Consider the following 18,722-nt stretch of genomic DNA (forward strand, 5'->3'; position numbering starts at 1 on the left):
AGAATCTCTACAGTGCAGGAGGAGGCCATTCAGCCCATCAAGTCTGTACCAACCACAATCCACCCAGGCCCGATTCCCACAACCCCACATATTTACCCTGCTAATCCCCCTGACACTAAGGGTCAATTTAGCATGGCCAATCAACCTAACCTGCACACCTCTGGACAGTGGGAGGAATGATGTGGAAGGTTCAAATGATGTTGGAATGAGGTTGAATGCTAATGGTACTTGCTACCAATAAACCTGTTGGACTTTAACCTGGTGTTGTTAAAACTCTTACAGTGGGAGGAAACCAGAGCACCCAGAGGTAACCTACACAGAGGGAGAATGTGCAAACTCCACACAGACAGGGACCCAAGGCCGGAATTGAACCCCGGTCTCTGGCGCTGTGAGGTAGCAGTGCTCACCACTGTGCCATCGTGCAGTGGGGCTTAGAAATCGATTTCAGAGTTGGGGCATGTTGATTGAAGGCACAACAGCCAATGGTCTGAAGTTGGGGGTGGGGTGCTGCTCAGTACATGAGTCCAGAGTCAGATGGGCTGAAAGCTTTGGGGTTAGGACTGTCTGAATGAGGTTATTGAATTAGGGAGGAGTGAATTAAGGGATTTAGCCCCTAACTAAATCGGATTTCAATTGGTGCAAAGTGTCAAAAGCAAACGGACCATCTGATGGCTAGAAGACGGTCTTCCTTACGTGTTAGAAATAGTTAATAAAATCATAGAATACTGCTGCACAGTTGACCTGTTTATTACTGAAGCAATCCAAAACTCTTCCCAATGTTTGCTCTCCTCCCTCCATCCACCGCTGCCTCGACTATTAATCAATCCTTCCCAGAAGATGCATTGGTTCCTGCCTCCACTGCTTCCTGTGGCAAAACATTCCGTGCTTTGATAATCGTACCAAGAAACGTGTTGCCACCAATCTCCTCACATTCCTAGTGACAGTCTTAAATTGATGGTTGATTGTTACTGATTGTTCACGAAGGTGAAGCAGTTTTTATATAGATCAACAATGACAATTTAAAAACATATCTGTCTTCTCCACTACAAAGTACGGCATAACTCCAATCTAAATTGACAACAATGGCTCGAACATAAACAGCAACAAAATAACGGTAAATGTCAACATATCAGCCCTTTATTGTGTTGTGTTTTGTTTCGGCAGTGCTTGGGAGGATTTCGCAACAGTTAACAGGATAAATAGTTTAGCAAAAGTGCTGGAAATACTGCCTGCGAGAGTTAGACGATGTTTTGCACTTTGAAGCCAAATCAAAACCAGATTTCGCTGCTCCAGTTTTTTCTTACGAGTCACGTAATGTGTAATACGATGCGGACATATCATCTGTTGGTATTCGCCCAGAGCAGTACCTGGGGCTCCAGCGAAATTTGCGTTCATCCCCACTGTAAACAAACGCAAAGGAGAACAGGCAGATGATGAAAACACGTGCTGGAGAGAGAGAGAGCCGGCAGGCTGGGGACTTCCTTTTACGTTTTGCATTTTTGTGGTCAGAGTGCAGCCAGTGAGTGAAATCCTCTACTTTAAAACTTCCAAAGGTCCAGACAAGTTGCTCAGTGCAGCTTGTAAGCCGAGTGAGCGAGACAGCATCGATTGGCGAGACATTCTCAACTCAAACTTTGGTAGCTCTTCCAGTACACACTGGGACCAGCGGATATTCGAGACTTAGCTTTATATTTTTTTCATTGATAGACTTTTAAAAAAATCTTCAGCAGGAAACTCCAAGAAACCTGTTTATATCGGAGCTCTGAACACGAGTCCACAATTGTAGGAAATTGATGCGCAAAGTCTCACCATGAAAGCGACAAAGAAAAATTAAAGAACCTGTATAGCTTTTGAGTTTTTCTTGAAGGATCAGATTGCTTCCTGGTTATCTTAATGAGCTTCTTCGCCACCAGAATGAAAGGTAGGTTCAAAGTTAGAGTGAAATTGACAATACTTGAGAAACAGCCTGTTCCTTCCTCCATTTACTGAGAGAAATCTGGCATATTTTGATGCACATGCGTTGTGTGCTTTGTTCAGTAACTTTACAGATGTTCATTTAAAAATATTTGTAAAAGCCTGAAATGCGAGACCGCTAAATGTTAGGTTTCTCCCGTTACTTGATTAGTTTTGTCCGCATTAACACCTCGTTTATGTAACACAGCAGGCAAAAAGGAGTTCCATTTTGAACATATAAATTATTTCCAGTTGATACAGTGGTGAACTTTCCCCAATATCCCCCACTGCTTGGCGATGTGTGCGATTCCGGCGCTGCTCTCTGCTGTTTTTTATGTGTTGAGGGGAGGCGGGGGGGGCGGGGGGGCGGGTGGTGCTGGAGAGCAGATTGCGTAAATTCTTATTCATAAATGTTCCGGAATGTTGTCCTAATGAATAATGATGGATCGTTTCTCCCAATCTGACATCTCCACATCCCTCCAGTCATGTTGTTTACTCTGCATTCTGCAAGTAGGCATTTTGACCTCGGGTTTTGCAATGGCCTTTTAATGTGTTCCTTTAAAAAAAACATCTGGTAGTAATTATATGCCAGCGGTCCTAGAAGTGAGTTAAAATTATTTGGCTGCTTATAGTAGCTTCCAAATCTCTCTGCAGTAAATGTAGTATCCAGACTTTACAAAGGAAAACTTCTAGAAGAAATACACTTCCAAAATTCCCTATAGAAAATCGTCCGGGTTCCTTGGTGAACTTCCCCACTTGTATTTTGGTTCATTCGCTTACCTGCCCATCCAGCTTACTTATTCAGCAAACGTATTGTTTTGTTCCTACAAGAATTCTATTAAGGATCTGTATTGTCTTAATCCACAAACTCAGCAGTGTTCAGACTCGAGTGTTTCACTGGAAGCATGCCATTCTCTTTCGGAAGATTGTGACTGCCGCGGTTGACAGCTTCATCACTCTGTAAACACACGCAACAGGGTCAATAAATTATACTGCCTTGTCACTTTCGCAAAACGAAATCTGGGTCTGATTGACCGAAAAACGGAGGAACCCACATTGGCAGCGTGATAAGTGAACTTTTCGTCAAAGGCGGGGATGAGGTCGGTATGGGGAGCACCCCCATCCTGACATTTTGCCGATTTGAATTGCTGTTGGGGTCCTGTGGTGCAGGAATGTACTAAGGAGCTAACTTCGAGTGCTAGAAATAAAAAAAAATCCAGAAGTACAAGACCAGTGGAACTGGAGACAGTCTATTGTCGGATTTATTTCATACTAAGGAGTTTCAAAATGTCATTTCTTAAGTTTTAAAGTTTATTAGTGTCAGGCTTACATTAACACTCCAATGACATTACTGTGAAAATCCCCTAGTCACCACACTCCGGCACCTGTTCAGGTACATTAAAGGAGAATTTAGCATGGCCAGTGCACCTAATCAGCATGTCTTTTGGACTGTGGGAGAAAACCGGAGCAACCGAAGGAAACCCACGCAGACACAAGGAGAACTTGCAGACTCCGTGCCGACAGTGAGCCAAACCGGGAATGTGGATAACGAGTTGAAATTCCAAAAAATCCCTAAATTAACATTGTTCTGTTTCTTCGACTTAACTGTACCTCCTCAATGTGCCGACTGTTAGCTTCTTGGTAAACCTATCTCTGGTGTAATGGGAAGAGGTTACCATTAGGGATGGAACCAAATCTTTCAGTTGGTGCAGCTTCTGAAACTGACTTGTGGACAAGTTCTTCTAATCCACACTTCAGAATCAAAGTCGTGAGCATTTAGGGACACAGGAAAATGACAGGTGGCCAAAATTCTCAGGTTTGAGGTGGTCCTCCAAAGCACTCTTAACTGACCTTGAAATCAAGTCAGGTTGTTACAAGTGTCAGGCAATGACCATCTCCTAACAGGCAAAATCTAATTATATCTCTCCTTGACGCTCAATGACATTACCATCATTGAATCCCCCACTATCAGCATCCTGGGAGTTACCATTGGTCAGAAATTAAACTGGACCAGCCATAAACACTGGCTACAAGGGCAGGTCAGAGGCTGGGAATTCTGTGGCGAGTAACTCATCTCCAAAGCCTGTTCACCATCTGCAAGGCCCAAGTCAGGACTGTGATAGAGATAGGATGTATGCGCATTTAGAAAGGAATAAACTCATTAACGATAGTCAGCATGGTTTTGTGAGAGGGAGGTCCTGCCTCACTAACCTGGTGGAGTTTATTTGAAGAAGTGACTAGAATGGTTGATGAGGGAAGGGCCGTGGATGTCGTCTATATGGACTTTAGTAAAGCGTTTGACAAAGTCCCTCATGGTAGGTTGGTGCAAAAGGTTGGATCTCATGGGATAAAGGGGGAGGTGGCTAGATGGGTGGAGAACTGGCTTGGTCACAGAAGACAGAGGGTGCCAGTGGAAGGGTCTTTTTCCGGTTGGATGCCTGTGACTAGTGGTGTTCCGCAGGGCTCTGTATTGGGACCTCTGCTGTTTGTGATTTATATAAACGATCTGGAAGAAGGTGTAACTGGGGTGATCAGTAAGTTTGCGGACGACACAAAAATGGCTGGACTTGCAGATAGTGAGGAACATTGTCAGAGGCTACAGAAGGATATAGATAGGCTGGAAATTTGGGCAAAGAAACGGCAGATGGAGTTCAATCCAGATAAATGCGAAGTGATGCATTTTGGTAGAACTAACGTAGGGGGGAGCTATACGATAAATGGCAGAACCATAAAGGATGTAGATACGCAGAGGGACCTGGGTGTGTAAGTCCACAGATCCTTGAAGGTGACGTCACAGGTGGAGAAGGTAGTGAATAAGGCATATGGCATGCTTGCCTTTATAGGACGGGGCATAGAGTATAAAAGTTGGGGTCTGATGTTGCAGTTGTATAGAACATTGGTTCAGCCGCATTTGGAATACTGCACCCAGTTCTGGTCGCCACACTACCAGAAGGACGTGGAGGCTTTAGAGAGAGTGCAGAGGAGGTTTACCAGGATGTTGCCTGGTATGGAAGGGCTTAGTTATGAGGAGAGATTGGGTAAACTGGGGTTGTTCTCACTGGAAAGACGGAGGATGAGGGGTGACCTAATAGAGGTGTATAAAATTATGAAAGGCATAGATAGGGTGAACGATGGGAAGCTTTTTCCCAGGTCGGTGGTGACGTTCACAAGGGGTCATAGGTTCAAGGTGGGGGGGGGCGGGGGAGGTTTAACACAGATATCAGAAGGATGTATTTTACACAGAGGGTGGTGGGGGCCTGGAATGCGCTGCAGGGCAAGGTGGTGGAGGCAGACACACTGGGAACGTTTAAGACTTATCTAGATAGCCACATGAACGGAGTGGGAATGGAGGGATACAAAAGAATGGTCTAGTTTGGACCAGGGAGCAGTGTGGGCTTGGAGGGCCGAAGGGCCTGTTCCTGTGCTGTATTGTTCTTTGTCCTTTGTGATAGAGTGTTCTCCATTTTTTTGCAGCTCCAACAATACTTGAGAAACCCAACACCATCCAGGACAAAGCAGCATTGGCACTCAATCCACCATCTTAAACACTCTCTCCCTCCACCATCGATGCACAGTGGCAGCAGTGTGTACCATATGCAAGATGCACTGCAGCAACTTGTTAAGCCTGCCCGATAGCGCCTTCCAAACTCGCAACCTTTACCACCTAGAACAGTGATAGGCAACCTAGGCTCGTGAGGGAGCCATGTGAGTGTCTCTCCTTCATCTCAGTGGGCTGCAAGATCGAAATCAGGCTTGTTCACAAACCATGACCCCATGGAGAAGACAAAATACATTTAATACAAACTGAATATTTCAGAACAAATTTGTAGAAAATGTTTACTTTGTATATTAATGAACTATCATCAACTTCAAATAGTAAAATCAAAAGAAATATTTACACTTTGGATGCAGAGGGGGCATACGGCTCTCACAGTCAATGCAATTAGCATGCATCTCACTTCATTCGCCCTTGCTTCATATTATATTACTTCAGTCATACTGGTCGGAAAAAAAACTATGTGGATGGAAATCAGTGGAATGTGGAAACTGTGCACATGGGGCAGCAGTCAACAAAATGTCTTGTGGTCCACACTCCGAATCCAGATGGGCCACATGTGGCCCTGAGCTGCAGGCTGCCCACCACTGATCTAGAAGTAGAAGGGCAGCAGATACATTGAAACACCATCACCTGCAAATCCTATCGAAATCACACACCATCCTGACTTGGAAATACATCGCTTTTTTTTTATGTCACTGGGTCCAAATCTTGGAATTTCCTTCCCAACAGCACTGTGGTTGTACCTACGCCATAAGGACTGCAGCAGTTCAAGATGGGTAACAAATACTGGCTTGGGTAGCGACACCCACATTCCATCAAAGAATAAATTAAAAAGTAACACCCTGACCCCCATCCTACTCTGCACTGGCAAAAACCTATCACCATGTTTGAGTTTCCAATTCAAACTATTGAGAAAAGCATACCGACTGTGGGGATTTTTGTTTGCACAAACCAAGGTTTCTTAGGCAGCACCTTCCAAACTCATGACGACTATAATTTAGAAGGACAAGAGCAGCAGATGCTTATGAACACCACCACCTGAAGGGTCCCCTTCAACTCACCATCCTGACTTGGAAATATATCACCATTCCTTCACTGTCGTTGGGCCAAAATACTGGAATTCCCTCCGTAACAGCACTGTGAGTGTACTTGTACCTCAGAGACTGTGGTGGTTCAAGAAGGCAGCTCACCATCACCTTCTGAAGGCCAAGTAGGGATGGGCAATTAATGCTGGCCAATGATGTCCACATCCCATAAAATTAGTTTATATAAAATCCTTTGGAGCACATCCAATTTACATAATTCCAGAGGGCATTGGTGCAAGTTGGCAAGGATAAAGTTTAGATATCACCAAATTTAGTTGGGGAGCTGCTAAACCAGAGCAGGATACTTGTAAGCTTCTCCTCGTTGCCTGTTAAGGACCATCCTGAGGATTTTGTAATCATTAGGATTATGTAGAACCAAGGAATAAGAATCCCAACACCAAAGAAATGTCTACACTTTCAGATTGCATTAGTCAGGGTATCCCTGAATGTTTTGGATGTTCATAGCTCAGATACTATCACTTATCAGTCTACTATGAAGGATGGAAATGCTTCAGAAGTTACATAATCAGATGTGTGATCTAGGAGTCACCTCAATCCGGAAAAAGTCTGCCTACTTGCCCTCTCAATGAACAGTCACTGATCATTAAGCAACTGACAAGTATTTGTTTCAAAGCACTCTATGTGGACAGCGGTTACCAGGAGTTCCTCACAACTGCAAGTTAAGCAGCACATCCATAAACCGTGTGAGCACATTATCACTATCCTCCTTACCACAGCATGGACTCACAGTCCATTTATAGTGGTTCCATTGATGGGCCTTCTTTTCTTTGCCGTAACATACTCATGAAAGACACTGAGCCCCAATTATCTGAGCAAGTATTTTAATTTCGGACCTCCTAACTGGAGCTTTGAACCAGAAATTTTCGCTTGTGGGATTCAAAGAAGGACATTTTATGCTGCTTCTATAGTCACAGGATTATAAACAAAGGTCAAAGTGATTCAGAAGATGCATCTTTTATTGAAGCTCCTAAAGCCCTGTGGCAGGTACTACAACTTGTTGACTTTCCTGTTATATTTTCAACCAGTCCTTTTGAGCCCAAATCCTGGAAATGACTATCCGGAATATTAGAGGACCAGAACCTAATGGCTTGAAATTTGAAAGAAGTCATTAGCAAATGAAAAGACTGGCACAGATAGAGAGACATGGAAAAGTACTATGAGTCAAGGACCTGCCTATAGGCCGAGCACACGTGATGATGATGACGGTGAGCTCTTAATGCAGCTGTTTGGCATTTCTCTGCCCATTAGTTAAACAAAAATGATGATCTGTTTAAAGTTCACTCAAGCGACAAGATAATTGGCAAAGAAATGTCGAACAAACAAGTATGTTTGTCCACTAATGCTAATGATAGTTCTAAACTCTAAGTTTTATAACAAGAAACAACTTATCCTCTCTCAGACTGATCATTTCCATCTTTCCCTCAGCAGCCACATCCCCTACTTAGGTTGTCAGAAAATAATTCTTGGCCAAGTAACTTATGGAGCTCTTTCAATATCCCAAATTTCTAGTCATTGGTTCTCAATTCACTATAATGCTTCTAAGCTACACATTTGCTGAACAATTTCCCTTCCTCCACCTTAGATATGCTTGCACCCAGTGAAAGCTGACCCTGTTTCAGCCTTGCTGTTCCACCTGGTATGGCCCCCATTTTGCTTCTTCATACCCATGATCTCTGAGGCACCCATGTTCCACTTGGATATCTACCCACTGCATCTGGAGTCTTGGTGCAAGATGTGATATCCCTTTGACTCTCCTTGCTTGTGAGCTTTTCATGTAGTCGTGTTGGAGCCCAGCTTCCCCCACTTCGGATTTCCCTCTGCCTTCCATTGTTTGTCGTCTTCACACACCTCCTGGCCCTTCTGCCTGACATTGTGAGCCCTTGACCCCCCCCCCCCCCCCAACCACCATTCCTTTCACAGCCCTCCTTCCACATTGCTCCACCTGTCTTTGTTAGGCCACCTCACTTCACCTGCCATCCCTCGGCCTTACCTCACACTTCATTCCTTTTGCTGCGTGAGTCCCACAGCACAGTCCTGTCCAGATAAATGCTGCTGTGTGGCATCAGGGGCAAGGAAACACTCTACTCCCCAATCCCAGGTGCTGTACAGTTCCCACTTGATGACACATGAGGGTCTTTGGGTCCAGCAGCATGGTGCTGTCCATGAAGAGCAGTTCGGCATGGGGGTGGAGGGCAAGAACCAGTCTGCCCCAGCAGAATGGTGAACAGTGCATCAGGAGAAGCGCAGCGCTGAGGCAGAAGAACTTTGTTGCACTCACCTCAAAGTCTGTGGCAAACAGAGGACCATCTTATGCACACGACTCTTTCGCAATCAGCTTTTAAACCAGCGTAACTTCCTGCTGGCATGACGAAAGATTGGGAGCCTAATGGGACCTCAACACTCATGAGATGCAAATGGAATTCAGGCCACCTGCCAGCGTGTAGACTGGCCCACCATTGGAAGATTTGCAATGTGATTCACATTGATGGGGTTCTGAATTTTTCATTCCCACTAGATTCTCCTTTCCTACCCACCACCAAACCTGCTGCAGGTGAGATGTGGGAATTCAGTCCTAAGTCATAACAATGGGCAAATAATAGAAGACTGGAGATTATACGTCAAATACATTGCAATTAGAAAGTCAACATCCATTCATTTGAGATGCAAGGGAATGTGGGTTAGGATCATAAATGATATACAGAAATTGGAGCAGTTGATTATTCCCACCAATAGTGTGATCCAGAATGTGGGTGTCTAGTTTTGCTTTTTCCATTTATTAATATCATGCTCTGGTTTGTTGCACTGATTGAACTATTTGTTCTAACAGACGACTACAGTGAAGAAGAGGAAGTGCATTCAATGGGTTACAAGAGGTTTGGTGAGTACCAATTAGCAACAAGGTTTTCAAAACTAATCACTTGTGAAAGGTCCCATAGTATCTGTAAAGCAATATTAGGAGGGATTCCACCCCCCCACCCCATTTTCGGGGGAGTTGGAATGACCGAAAGGGCAGAGAATTGAGCGAAAGGCTTAAAACAATTTTTATGCGAGAGGAATTTCCCCGCTCCATTGTCCCCTTTTAAAAGTCGGGATCCCCATTTATGTTTACTTGAATATGCATGTCAGGCAGTTACGCCTGATTTGCCCCCCACATTAAGTTATCCATTAATGTCAGCATTCCCTCACATCAATGTGAATCACGACCTGCTGGAGACACACAGGTGAGAACAGTCCCTGGGGGGGAACAGGTCATGTCCAGGTAGTACTCTGATACTGCCCTCTCAGTGCCGGAGCAGTGCCAGGGAGTCATGACAGGGGGGTCGTGGGGCTCCATGGGGTAGGTGCCCGGGATTTCATGTGGGAAAGGCCATGAGTTCCATAGTGGGTGGTTTCCATGGCAATGGGGAAGGATTTCATGGGATGTCCTTTTTTGACACAAACAAAAATCAGAAAATTCTGCCTATTGAATTTGTCAGGAGCAACAGATTTTTCAAGGTGAGTACAGAACTTTTTACTGGAATACGTCCAGTGCAATTTCCTGAGTATTAAATCAGATGTATCTGGAGAAGGCGGAAATAGTGTAACATGTGATTTAAGGAGCACCACAGACCAACACCTTTGAGACCGATTCTGAGATCCAAATCTATGAATCTCTTCAAGTCAAATTTATAGAAAGGTTTTATTTATAAGCAACATTAGAAGGATGAGTCTTTCTGTCAAAATATATTTCAGAACTCAATATATCTCACAGCAGTGGATGGTTGTTCTTAGAGTCAAGTTTCTACTTTTATTATTCAATTCGTTTTGTTGTGATAACCTTTGTGATAGAAACAATACAGTAAGAAAAATGTCTTGTGGAATCTGTAATTGTTTTTAAGAATGTTTGAAATTTATTTTTGAGAGTTTACACCAATTGTAAAGGAGTTAATTGTAATTTTCTTGGCTAATAAGAAACACTGGTCCATCTGACCGAGCAAAACTTGACCTGGAAGAAGTACCAACAGGAAGGCAGTTTAGAGCAAAAGCTGTATGACCAGATGTAAAGGAGGGCTGCAGAAGAGAGGAGAACAGAGAAGGCACATTTACCAGGAGCTGTATGCGTGTAATACAGTTAAACAGGACAGAAAGCTAAAGGAAGAGTTAGAGTAGAGATTGTGAATTGAACATTTTACTGCTGCTGAGTTTTGGCCAGAGCCAATCAGACCATTTAACACCAGTTATTAAAGGGATGGGATAAAGGAATCCACAGAATCTGAGCCATCAAGCCTGAATGGAATCGAGCTATGGAGGTTCTGCAGGAATGTACCGTTTGGGTGATGACCATCTTTTGGGGTCCTTGAATTGAATATAGCTTCTGGTGAATGCAACACGAGGGCAGCATTGATTGAGTGGAAAGGTGAGAGGTTCTATATACCAGAGGCTGAGTTAGACAACTTTGGAACTATTGTGGTAACACATCAATGGGGAGTGATGCAGGTTCTGGCGGTTGTGTGCGATGTATCTTTGTTGTATCGGCTATTTAAAGGAAATCGACCTTTTTATCTGAAGTTTCATTTGCCTATTAATTCATGTTTAATTTGCATTGATTCAGATTAATGTTAAAGTAAAAGCTCCAAGAAGTGGAATGTTATTGAAAATTTCTTCATTTGAGGGTCATTCAGTAAATTTGGTGTTCACGCCCTCCCCCCGCTCCTCCCCCCCCCCCCCCCCCCCCCCCTCATGGGGATCGTAGCACTCTGGAAACATGTTCTTTAAAAAGGCATTGATTTTTTTGGAAAAGTCTCTTGCCCTGTGTTTATACACAAGGGACAACATAAAAAGACTGGTGCTAAGTGCTGTTTTGAATACTACTACAAACTTCTTCTTTTTCAATAGTAATTAAACCTATGGTAATAATATAACAACCAAACTGTGCATTAATGCAGAGGCTGATACTAAGTTTGACATAATGAGTATTCCTGGCCGTGGGATTGTAGGCCGCAGGGAGGATGTAAAAATAGTGGGATGCCACGTTGCGATGGCTCACTAACATATTCCCATGGCTGACACGTTTCCCAGTAGCAAGTAGGGATCTGGATTGGTTACCCCTGACAGAGGCAGGCTTGTTTTACGTTGCTGTTGGCTAGGGATTGGGCTAAATCCTGGAAGAAGAGGACCTGAAATTCTCAATAACGAGTTTTGAAGGGCCCTTCTGGCTGAAATGGACTCTCGTTCCAATTTGTATGATCTGTCTTAGTTGTATTTGCAATTTAATGTTAAATATATAGTTTATAATTGATCGCAGTTCGCCTGTTAATTTGTTTGTAAATTATGTTGATCCCTAGATGGTTATCAAAGATCAGGGGTGACAGCAACTTAAGTTTCTTACCAGTACGGTCATATCACAACTACCTTTCCCACCTCCACTCCTAGACACCCCATGGATTCCTTTGCCTGACTTTGATACTTAAAGCGACTACCAATACTCGAGAATAGGGGAAATATGTTCAAAGGTAGTTTCTGTGCTGCAAAGGAAACATTTCCAACGCAGCATATTTCAGCTCCAGCAGGAGGATTTTATTCTTAGCTTTTCATTACGAAAGCTAAACTTTCATGACACAATTATACAAAAGTATCTAAATTACACTATGGCTTATTCTCTGATCAGCCTCTCAGATTGCCCGTCTAGAGATCCTTAAGTGAATGACAAGTCTAATTACGATATAAGGAATCCCAAATTTGGTTATTTATAATTTAATGCGTGCAGAGTCATTTCTTTGGCCAGTGATTGCTTTTTTTTAGTTGAACTTGTGGCTTTGGTGTTCAAAGTGCTTTGATTATCAATCCATTGCCCCCAGGGGTGTTTGAACAAAATAGAAACGTTGCACCGTGATGGCATCGTGACTGGACAGGTGGATGCAGGCAATAACTCTCAAATTACAGCATGGGCTCACTCCCTGAACCTTTGACAACCAAGGTGGTTCACAACAAGCTATCACTATCAGAAAAGGCCAGAGAGAAATGCTCACAATTCCTCGCTGTGTTGGGAATATTCGGATTAAAAGGTGGCACTGCACATTCGAAGATATCAATCCTATTAACACAACAATTGGTCAACCTTTGAACTCTCTGTTGGTGGTGGAAGTTGTCAAATCATCACAATAAGCTGTAATGAGTGCGTTCAATGCTTGTTCAAATTTCAAACGGCAAGATGAAAGCACGCCAAAGAAACGTGCTGTATTTCAAATTCCATCTATAACAAGTAGCATGGAAAGAATAAAAAAATCCATCACATTCTGCTTGAACTAATCTTACACAGGATTAGTTAACTGATCTGTTTTAATTATGGCCATGGGCTGGGGTTCTCCCAAAAAAATTCTAAGTCCCCAATTAGAAAATGGAAGTAACTCCTGCCAATTTTTGTTAGTGTAATTTTCCAATTGAATCTCCAACACTCCAACACTCTGCATCTGACAATCTGAGGGTGGGGCCTATTCCCGCCCGAGAGGCCGGCAACATAGCGCTGAGCGGGCCACTGCGCATGTGCCGATCTGTCAGCACAGAGATTGGCGTGTGCAGAGTGGCGCCGCATTACCAGCGCCCGATCGCTGGCTTCCCGGACCTCCCCGGGTAAGCCCCGATTGCCATCCTCCCGCCCAGTGCCTGCGATCCCACAGCAGAGTGGCAGCGGGCCACCCCCCATCCTCACTGATTGATTGCTGCCCTCTGACCCCTCCCCCTTGGCACTGCCTGACGTCTGGTTGCAGTGTCAAGCTGCCCCTTGGACAATGCCAATTTGCCTCTTAGGCAGTCCCAGGGGGTCAGGCTGGCACTGCCCAGGGGGCACCCCCCCTTGCCCCCGACCTCCTGGGGGGCCTCCATGGCCGCGCTTCACTCCAGCGGGATCGGCCGCATGCTCCCCCCTTAGTGGGGAGTTGTAAACCCCGCTGGAGTGAACCACTCCTGGCGGGGAAGGAGATGCTAGCGGGCCCCGAGACCTCGGTCTCAAATAGTGATTTCCAAATGGTAATAAGCTCTGCACCGATTTCTGGCACAGAGTTGATTATTCTGGAAATCTTCAGCTGCAAGATGCGGAGAAGCCAGGGCGCCCAGCGCAAAGCCAGTGAAACAGCCTCCACTGATGTCTCCTGGCCTGCTACACTGCACTAGCTGGGAGAATCACCCCCATTATGTTTAAAAGACATGAAATGTTGATACAGGAAAGACAAGAAAGTATCACACCCACAATTAAAAGCACTATTCGACGTGCTAACCACTCTATTCTTAACGCAGCTGGAAGATTAAATCTCTCCAGCACTGTGATTCTTCCTCCCCGGGTCTCTGCATTCCCATTTCCTCAGCCACTCTTTTAGCAGGATGCCAGACTACCCGCTTGCTTTCACCTCTGTCTAAGATAGTACATTGACTGGCTTTGTTTGACTCTTGTATAGTAAAAATTCTGCTATTTAAACTGTGGAATTGTGTAGCTTCATTTTTTTTCAGCAAATAACCAGGGTTTTAGATTTCTTAAAGTTGTTGATTTGACTGAAATCATAACAATGCAAAGAGGGGACAGGACAAGGATGTTGAAGTGCCGTCATGGCCTCTGACCCACCTCCCAATGGGGCTGCTGAGGATTCAGAGCTATGATTGGTCAAGCAGCAACAGGAGCCCACCCACCTTCCATATCGACAGCAAGTTTGGAGGTAGCCAGTTAGGAGGCTGCCTGCTGGAATATCCCATGCTGCTCCCGCTGCTGGCAAGCACAGCTTGGGATCACCATTTTGTCCCAACGTCAGAGTTCCAAAGACAGTGGGAAAATTCAGCCCAGTGACACAATGAAGATTTAAAAGCAGCCTATTTCTCACTATTCCAATAGTATAAGCTTGCTTAAAATTCCCTACCATTGGAAGTACCTCTTGCAAATTTTCATAGGGTAGGGTTAGTAAAATAAGCCACGCGATAGATTTTCACTTTCAACATTCCTGGTATAGGCATGTTTTAACTCCTTGCTTGCTGAAACTTTTAAGGACAGACCAAAGACAGTTTTCTAATAAGTTTAAAATTAAAGGGGACTTGACAGGGTGGGTGTGGAGAGGAGGTTTCCTCTCGTGGAAGAATCTAGAACGAGGTGTCACTGTTTAAAAATAAGGAATTGCCCATTTAAAATGGAGACGAGGCAAAAAATTTTCTCAGAGGTTTGTGAGTTTTGGAACTCTTTTCCTGAAAAGGTTGTGGAAGCAGAGTCTTTGAATATTTTTAAGGCAGTGGTGGATAGATTCTTGATAAGCAAAGCAGTGTTAGGCTATCAGGGGTAGGCAGGATGAAGATAAGAAGTTATCAGATCAGCCATGATCTTATTAGACAGCAGAACAGGTTGAATGGTCTAAGTGGCTTACTCCTGCTTTGTATTCATATGTCAGGAGTTAACATTAAAATGCTAATGACTCTTAAGTGGATCTTTTTGCGTGGTTTTGGTTGTTATTTTGGAAGATTGTTCAAGCATGCCAAGATGAATGGTACAAATGTAAACATTTCAGGGAAGAAGTGTTGAGCAAGAATGCCTTTGGCTTGCTTTTGCAGCCGTCTTTTACATCTCTGAAAAGATGATCAAGTAGCAATAGTGCAGTACATGATGTACATTGTAATCATTAATAGATGGATCACCAAGGATCTGCAGGAACCATGGCCAAAGGAGAACAAAAAATGGCAACAACATCTGCCATTTGAAAAAATAAACACAACTAGTGGCATGAGAACAGCGGCAGCTGATCTTTGACTTGCTGAATTACATCGTTCTGGTGATACCACATTAACTTGGCCTATGTTGCTCTTCACTCTACTGGTATTCATCAACATAGTCATTTGCTAATAAACCTTGGTGTTTACAAAACAGACATGGGCAATGTAATGTTATAATTGTGCTTTCAGCAGATTGCTTGTACCGAACTCTGATGTGTGTAAAGGTATTTTTATGTGCAAAGACTCATTTCATGTTCAAAATCAGTGCCATAAAGTGAAAGGGTAAAATGAACTAATTATTTGAGTGCATTGCAGAGGTGGCCTTTTCCTTGAACTGCTGCAGTCCTTGTCGTGATAAAGTTAGGGAGTTTTAATATTCTAACCTAGTTACAATGAAGTAACAGTGGTATGTAAGAAATAGTGGTCCAAGTCAGGATGGTATGTAACTTTGAGGGGCGCTTTCGGATAATGATGTTCCAAAAAAAGTTGTTACTCTTGGTCTTTCTAGCTTCAAAGTTCATGGGACTGCAATTGTTTAAAGTTTAGTTATTCATGTCACAAGTAGGCTTACATTAACACTGCAATGAAGTTACTGTGAAAATCCCCTAGTCGCCACACTGGAGCCTGTTGAGTCTGTTTGGGTACACTGAAGGAGAATTTAGCATGGCCAATGCACGTCTTTTGGACCATGGGAGGAAACGGGAATACCCGGAGGAAACCCACACAGACATGGGGAGAACACGCAGACTCCACACAAACAGTGACCTAAGTCGGGAATCGAACCCGGGTCCCTGGCGTTGTGAGGCAACAGTGCTAACCACTGTACCACCGTGCTGAAGTAAACTTGGTGAGTTGCTACTCAATAGATAATGTAAACTGAAGTCACAGTGCACCAGTGATAGAGTGTGAATCAAATTTGTATCCAGTACAGTGCCGAGGTCCCAGTGTGTTGCTACAACTGCACCCAGCCAGGCAAAAGGCATTGTTCATTTTTTTAATTAATTCATGCGATATGGGCATCACTGGTTGGGCCAACATTTATTGCCCATCCCTAATTACCCTTGAACCACTTCAGAGGGCATTTTAAGAGTCAATCACATTGCTGTGGATCTGGAGTCACATGTAGGCCTAGGTAAGGACATCAGATTTTCTTCTCTAAATGACATTAGCGAACCGGATGGGTTTTTACGACAATCGGTAATGGTTTCATGGTCATCATTAGACTTTTAATTCCAGATTCTTACGGAATTCAAATTTCACCATCTGCCCCTCTTTCACGGACATGCCCCTCTCTCGGGGCCCGGTGGCATTGGCCCCTCTTGGATCCTCTCCCCACAGCCCAGCCTCTTTAGTTTCCCCTCACCTCTCTCTCCTCCCGTGGCTTTGACCTCTAAGTCACCTGAGTTTAAATTAAAGCATTTCCAGCTCGTCCAATCAGAGGCTGCCTTCTCAGTTCATTGGCTGCTAAAAGACTGACCTGTGCACCTATCAGTATCCAACAAAGTGAAACTACCACCTTTGATTGGTCAAGCTGCAAGGAAAGCTTTTTTTAAATTTAAAATGGCCAGACCTACCGCAGGTCCCCTGGAGGATTCCCGCAAAATCGAGTTTGCAAACCCCTGCTCTAGCGCTTCAAAGCATCAGAGGTGATCTCATTGAAACTTACAATATACCTACAGGGCGTGACAGGGTAGACATAGATAAGATGTAGCCCCTGGCTAGTGAGTAGAACCAGGGGATACAATCTCCAAATAAGGGGGAGATCACATAAGACTGAGATGAAGAGAAATTGCTTTACTCGGGTGGTGAAGCTTTGGAATTCTCGACCCCTGTCAAGATAATAGTCAATAGATTTCTGGATACTAATGACCTCAAGGGATTTGGGGATAGTGCAGAAAAGTGGCATTGATCTGATTGAATAGTGGACCAGACTCAACAGGCTGAATGGCCACTCCTGCTTCTGTGTTCCTATGTTCCTGTATCGGTCTGCAGTCTTGCCACTAATTAAAGCCATTTCTCACTAATTCCTGCATCTTGTCACCTAGGATTCCTATTGCTGCACTGTGAGCATCAATGCACAGTTTACACATTGACTGTGAGTTCTGCAGCAAGTTCACTTGTTAGGAATCCCTGATTCCTGAGCAAAGGCAGTGAACTACAAGTCCCAGCAGGTCCTGAGAGTTTCCATACATATCAGGTACAGGCTGCGCAATGGCAGTCTAACGTTTTAGCGATCTTCTGACAGGGGTGAGTGCTCCACTGTACCTGTGTGGGGGAAGATAGTGGTGTGAAAACCTGTTCACAGGACCCAGGAGTGGGCACCATAACACAGAGGAGTCCCGGGACAGGGAGAGGTCCCAGAGAAAGTGTTAGAACCAGGGAAGGAACCACTGGGGAGAGGAGCAAAGAAAGAGGTTTCAAGCAGTAAAAGTGCTGTGGTTGAGAACTCGGGAAAAGCCTGGAGAGTCGAAAAGGCCTTAGCAGGTAGGTGACTCTCCGCTGTAGGCCATCTAGGCAAAGGTAACCCTTTTGGAGCAACGTTGGTTCTACTCAGTGTGGTTGAGGAACGGGAGTTGTGTCCCGTAAATTGATGTTTTTTATTTGATTTATCATTGTCACATGTATTAGCATGCAGTGAAAAATATTGTTTCTTGCGCACTGTACGGACAAAGCATACCGTTCATAGAGAAGGAAACGAGAGAGTGCAGAATGTAGTGTTACAGTCATAGCTAGGGTGTAGATAAAGATTAACTTAATGCAAGGTAGATCCATTCAAAAGTCTGATGGCAGCAGAAAATAAGCTGTTCTTGAGTCGGTTGGTACGTGACCGCAACCAGGTAAGGACTAGGTTGGAGTGCAGACTCCGGGAACCCAGGGGAATGTTGTCTCGGGAGACAACATTGAAACCCTGGGAGATGAGCAATTGTTGAGGTAGCCCGAATCAGAATGACCTTTGCAGGGAATTCAAAGGTGGATCTTTTGACATAGAAGATTGAGGATTTATAATCCCTCATGAAGAAGGCAAAGTTTTAAAATGAGTTAATGTAACTCATCCTGACCACTGAAATCTGAGTGAGTTTCGGAGAAATCCGTGGAATTTGTCTTGGCCGCATTAGCTGTTTAATGTGTAATGTAGGTCTTAGACCACAGTTTGCCTGTTAATTCACAATTACCTCCTGTGAATCCTCAATGTTAGAGTATAAGATACATAGTTTATTTTGTTTGTTCAAAAACCTTGAATCTTGTGGCTTTATTCTCTTAGTAAGTACCTTGGATCTCAAACTGACTGGATCATACCAAAACTTGAGTGTCTGGTCCAGCATCGTGACGCACTGAATTCGGAACTTGCCAGATTTCACTTACTGAAAGGTTGGAAAATTTTT

The 18,722-nt window shown here is 44.1% G+C and overlaps 1 protein-coding gene across 1 annotated transcript in view; it reads left to right on the forward strand.

The window, feature by feature from the left end:
* Positions 1-1,346: 1,346 nt before the first annotated feature.
* colec12 (collectin sub-family member 12) overlaps positions 1,347-18,722 on the forward strand; it is a 191,252-nt gene continuing 173,876 nt past the window's right edge. The window contains exons 1-2 of the mRNA XM_078216080.1: positions 1,347-1,921; positions 9,446-9,496. Of these exons, the coding sequence (XP_078072206.1) occupies positions 1,894-1,921; positions 9,446-9,496 (79 nt within the window). The 5' untranslated portion in view covers positions 1,347-1,893. The remainder of the gene's footprint in view (positions 1,922-9,445; positions 9,497-18,722) is intronic.

This window comes from Mustelus asterias, chromosome 7, assembly GCF_964213995.1.
Source record: "Mustelus asterias chromosome 7, sMusAst1.hap1.1, whole genome shotgun sequence".
NCBI lineage: Eukaryota > Metazoa > Chordata > Chondrichthyes > Carcharhiniformes > Triakidae > Mustelus > Mustelus asterias.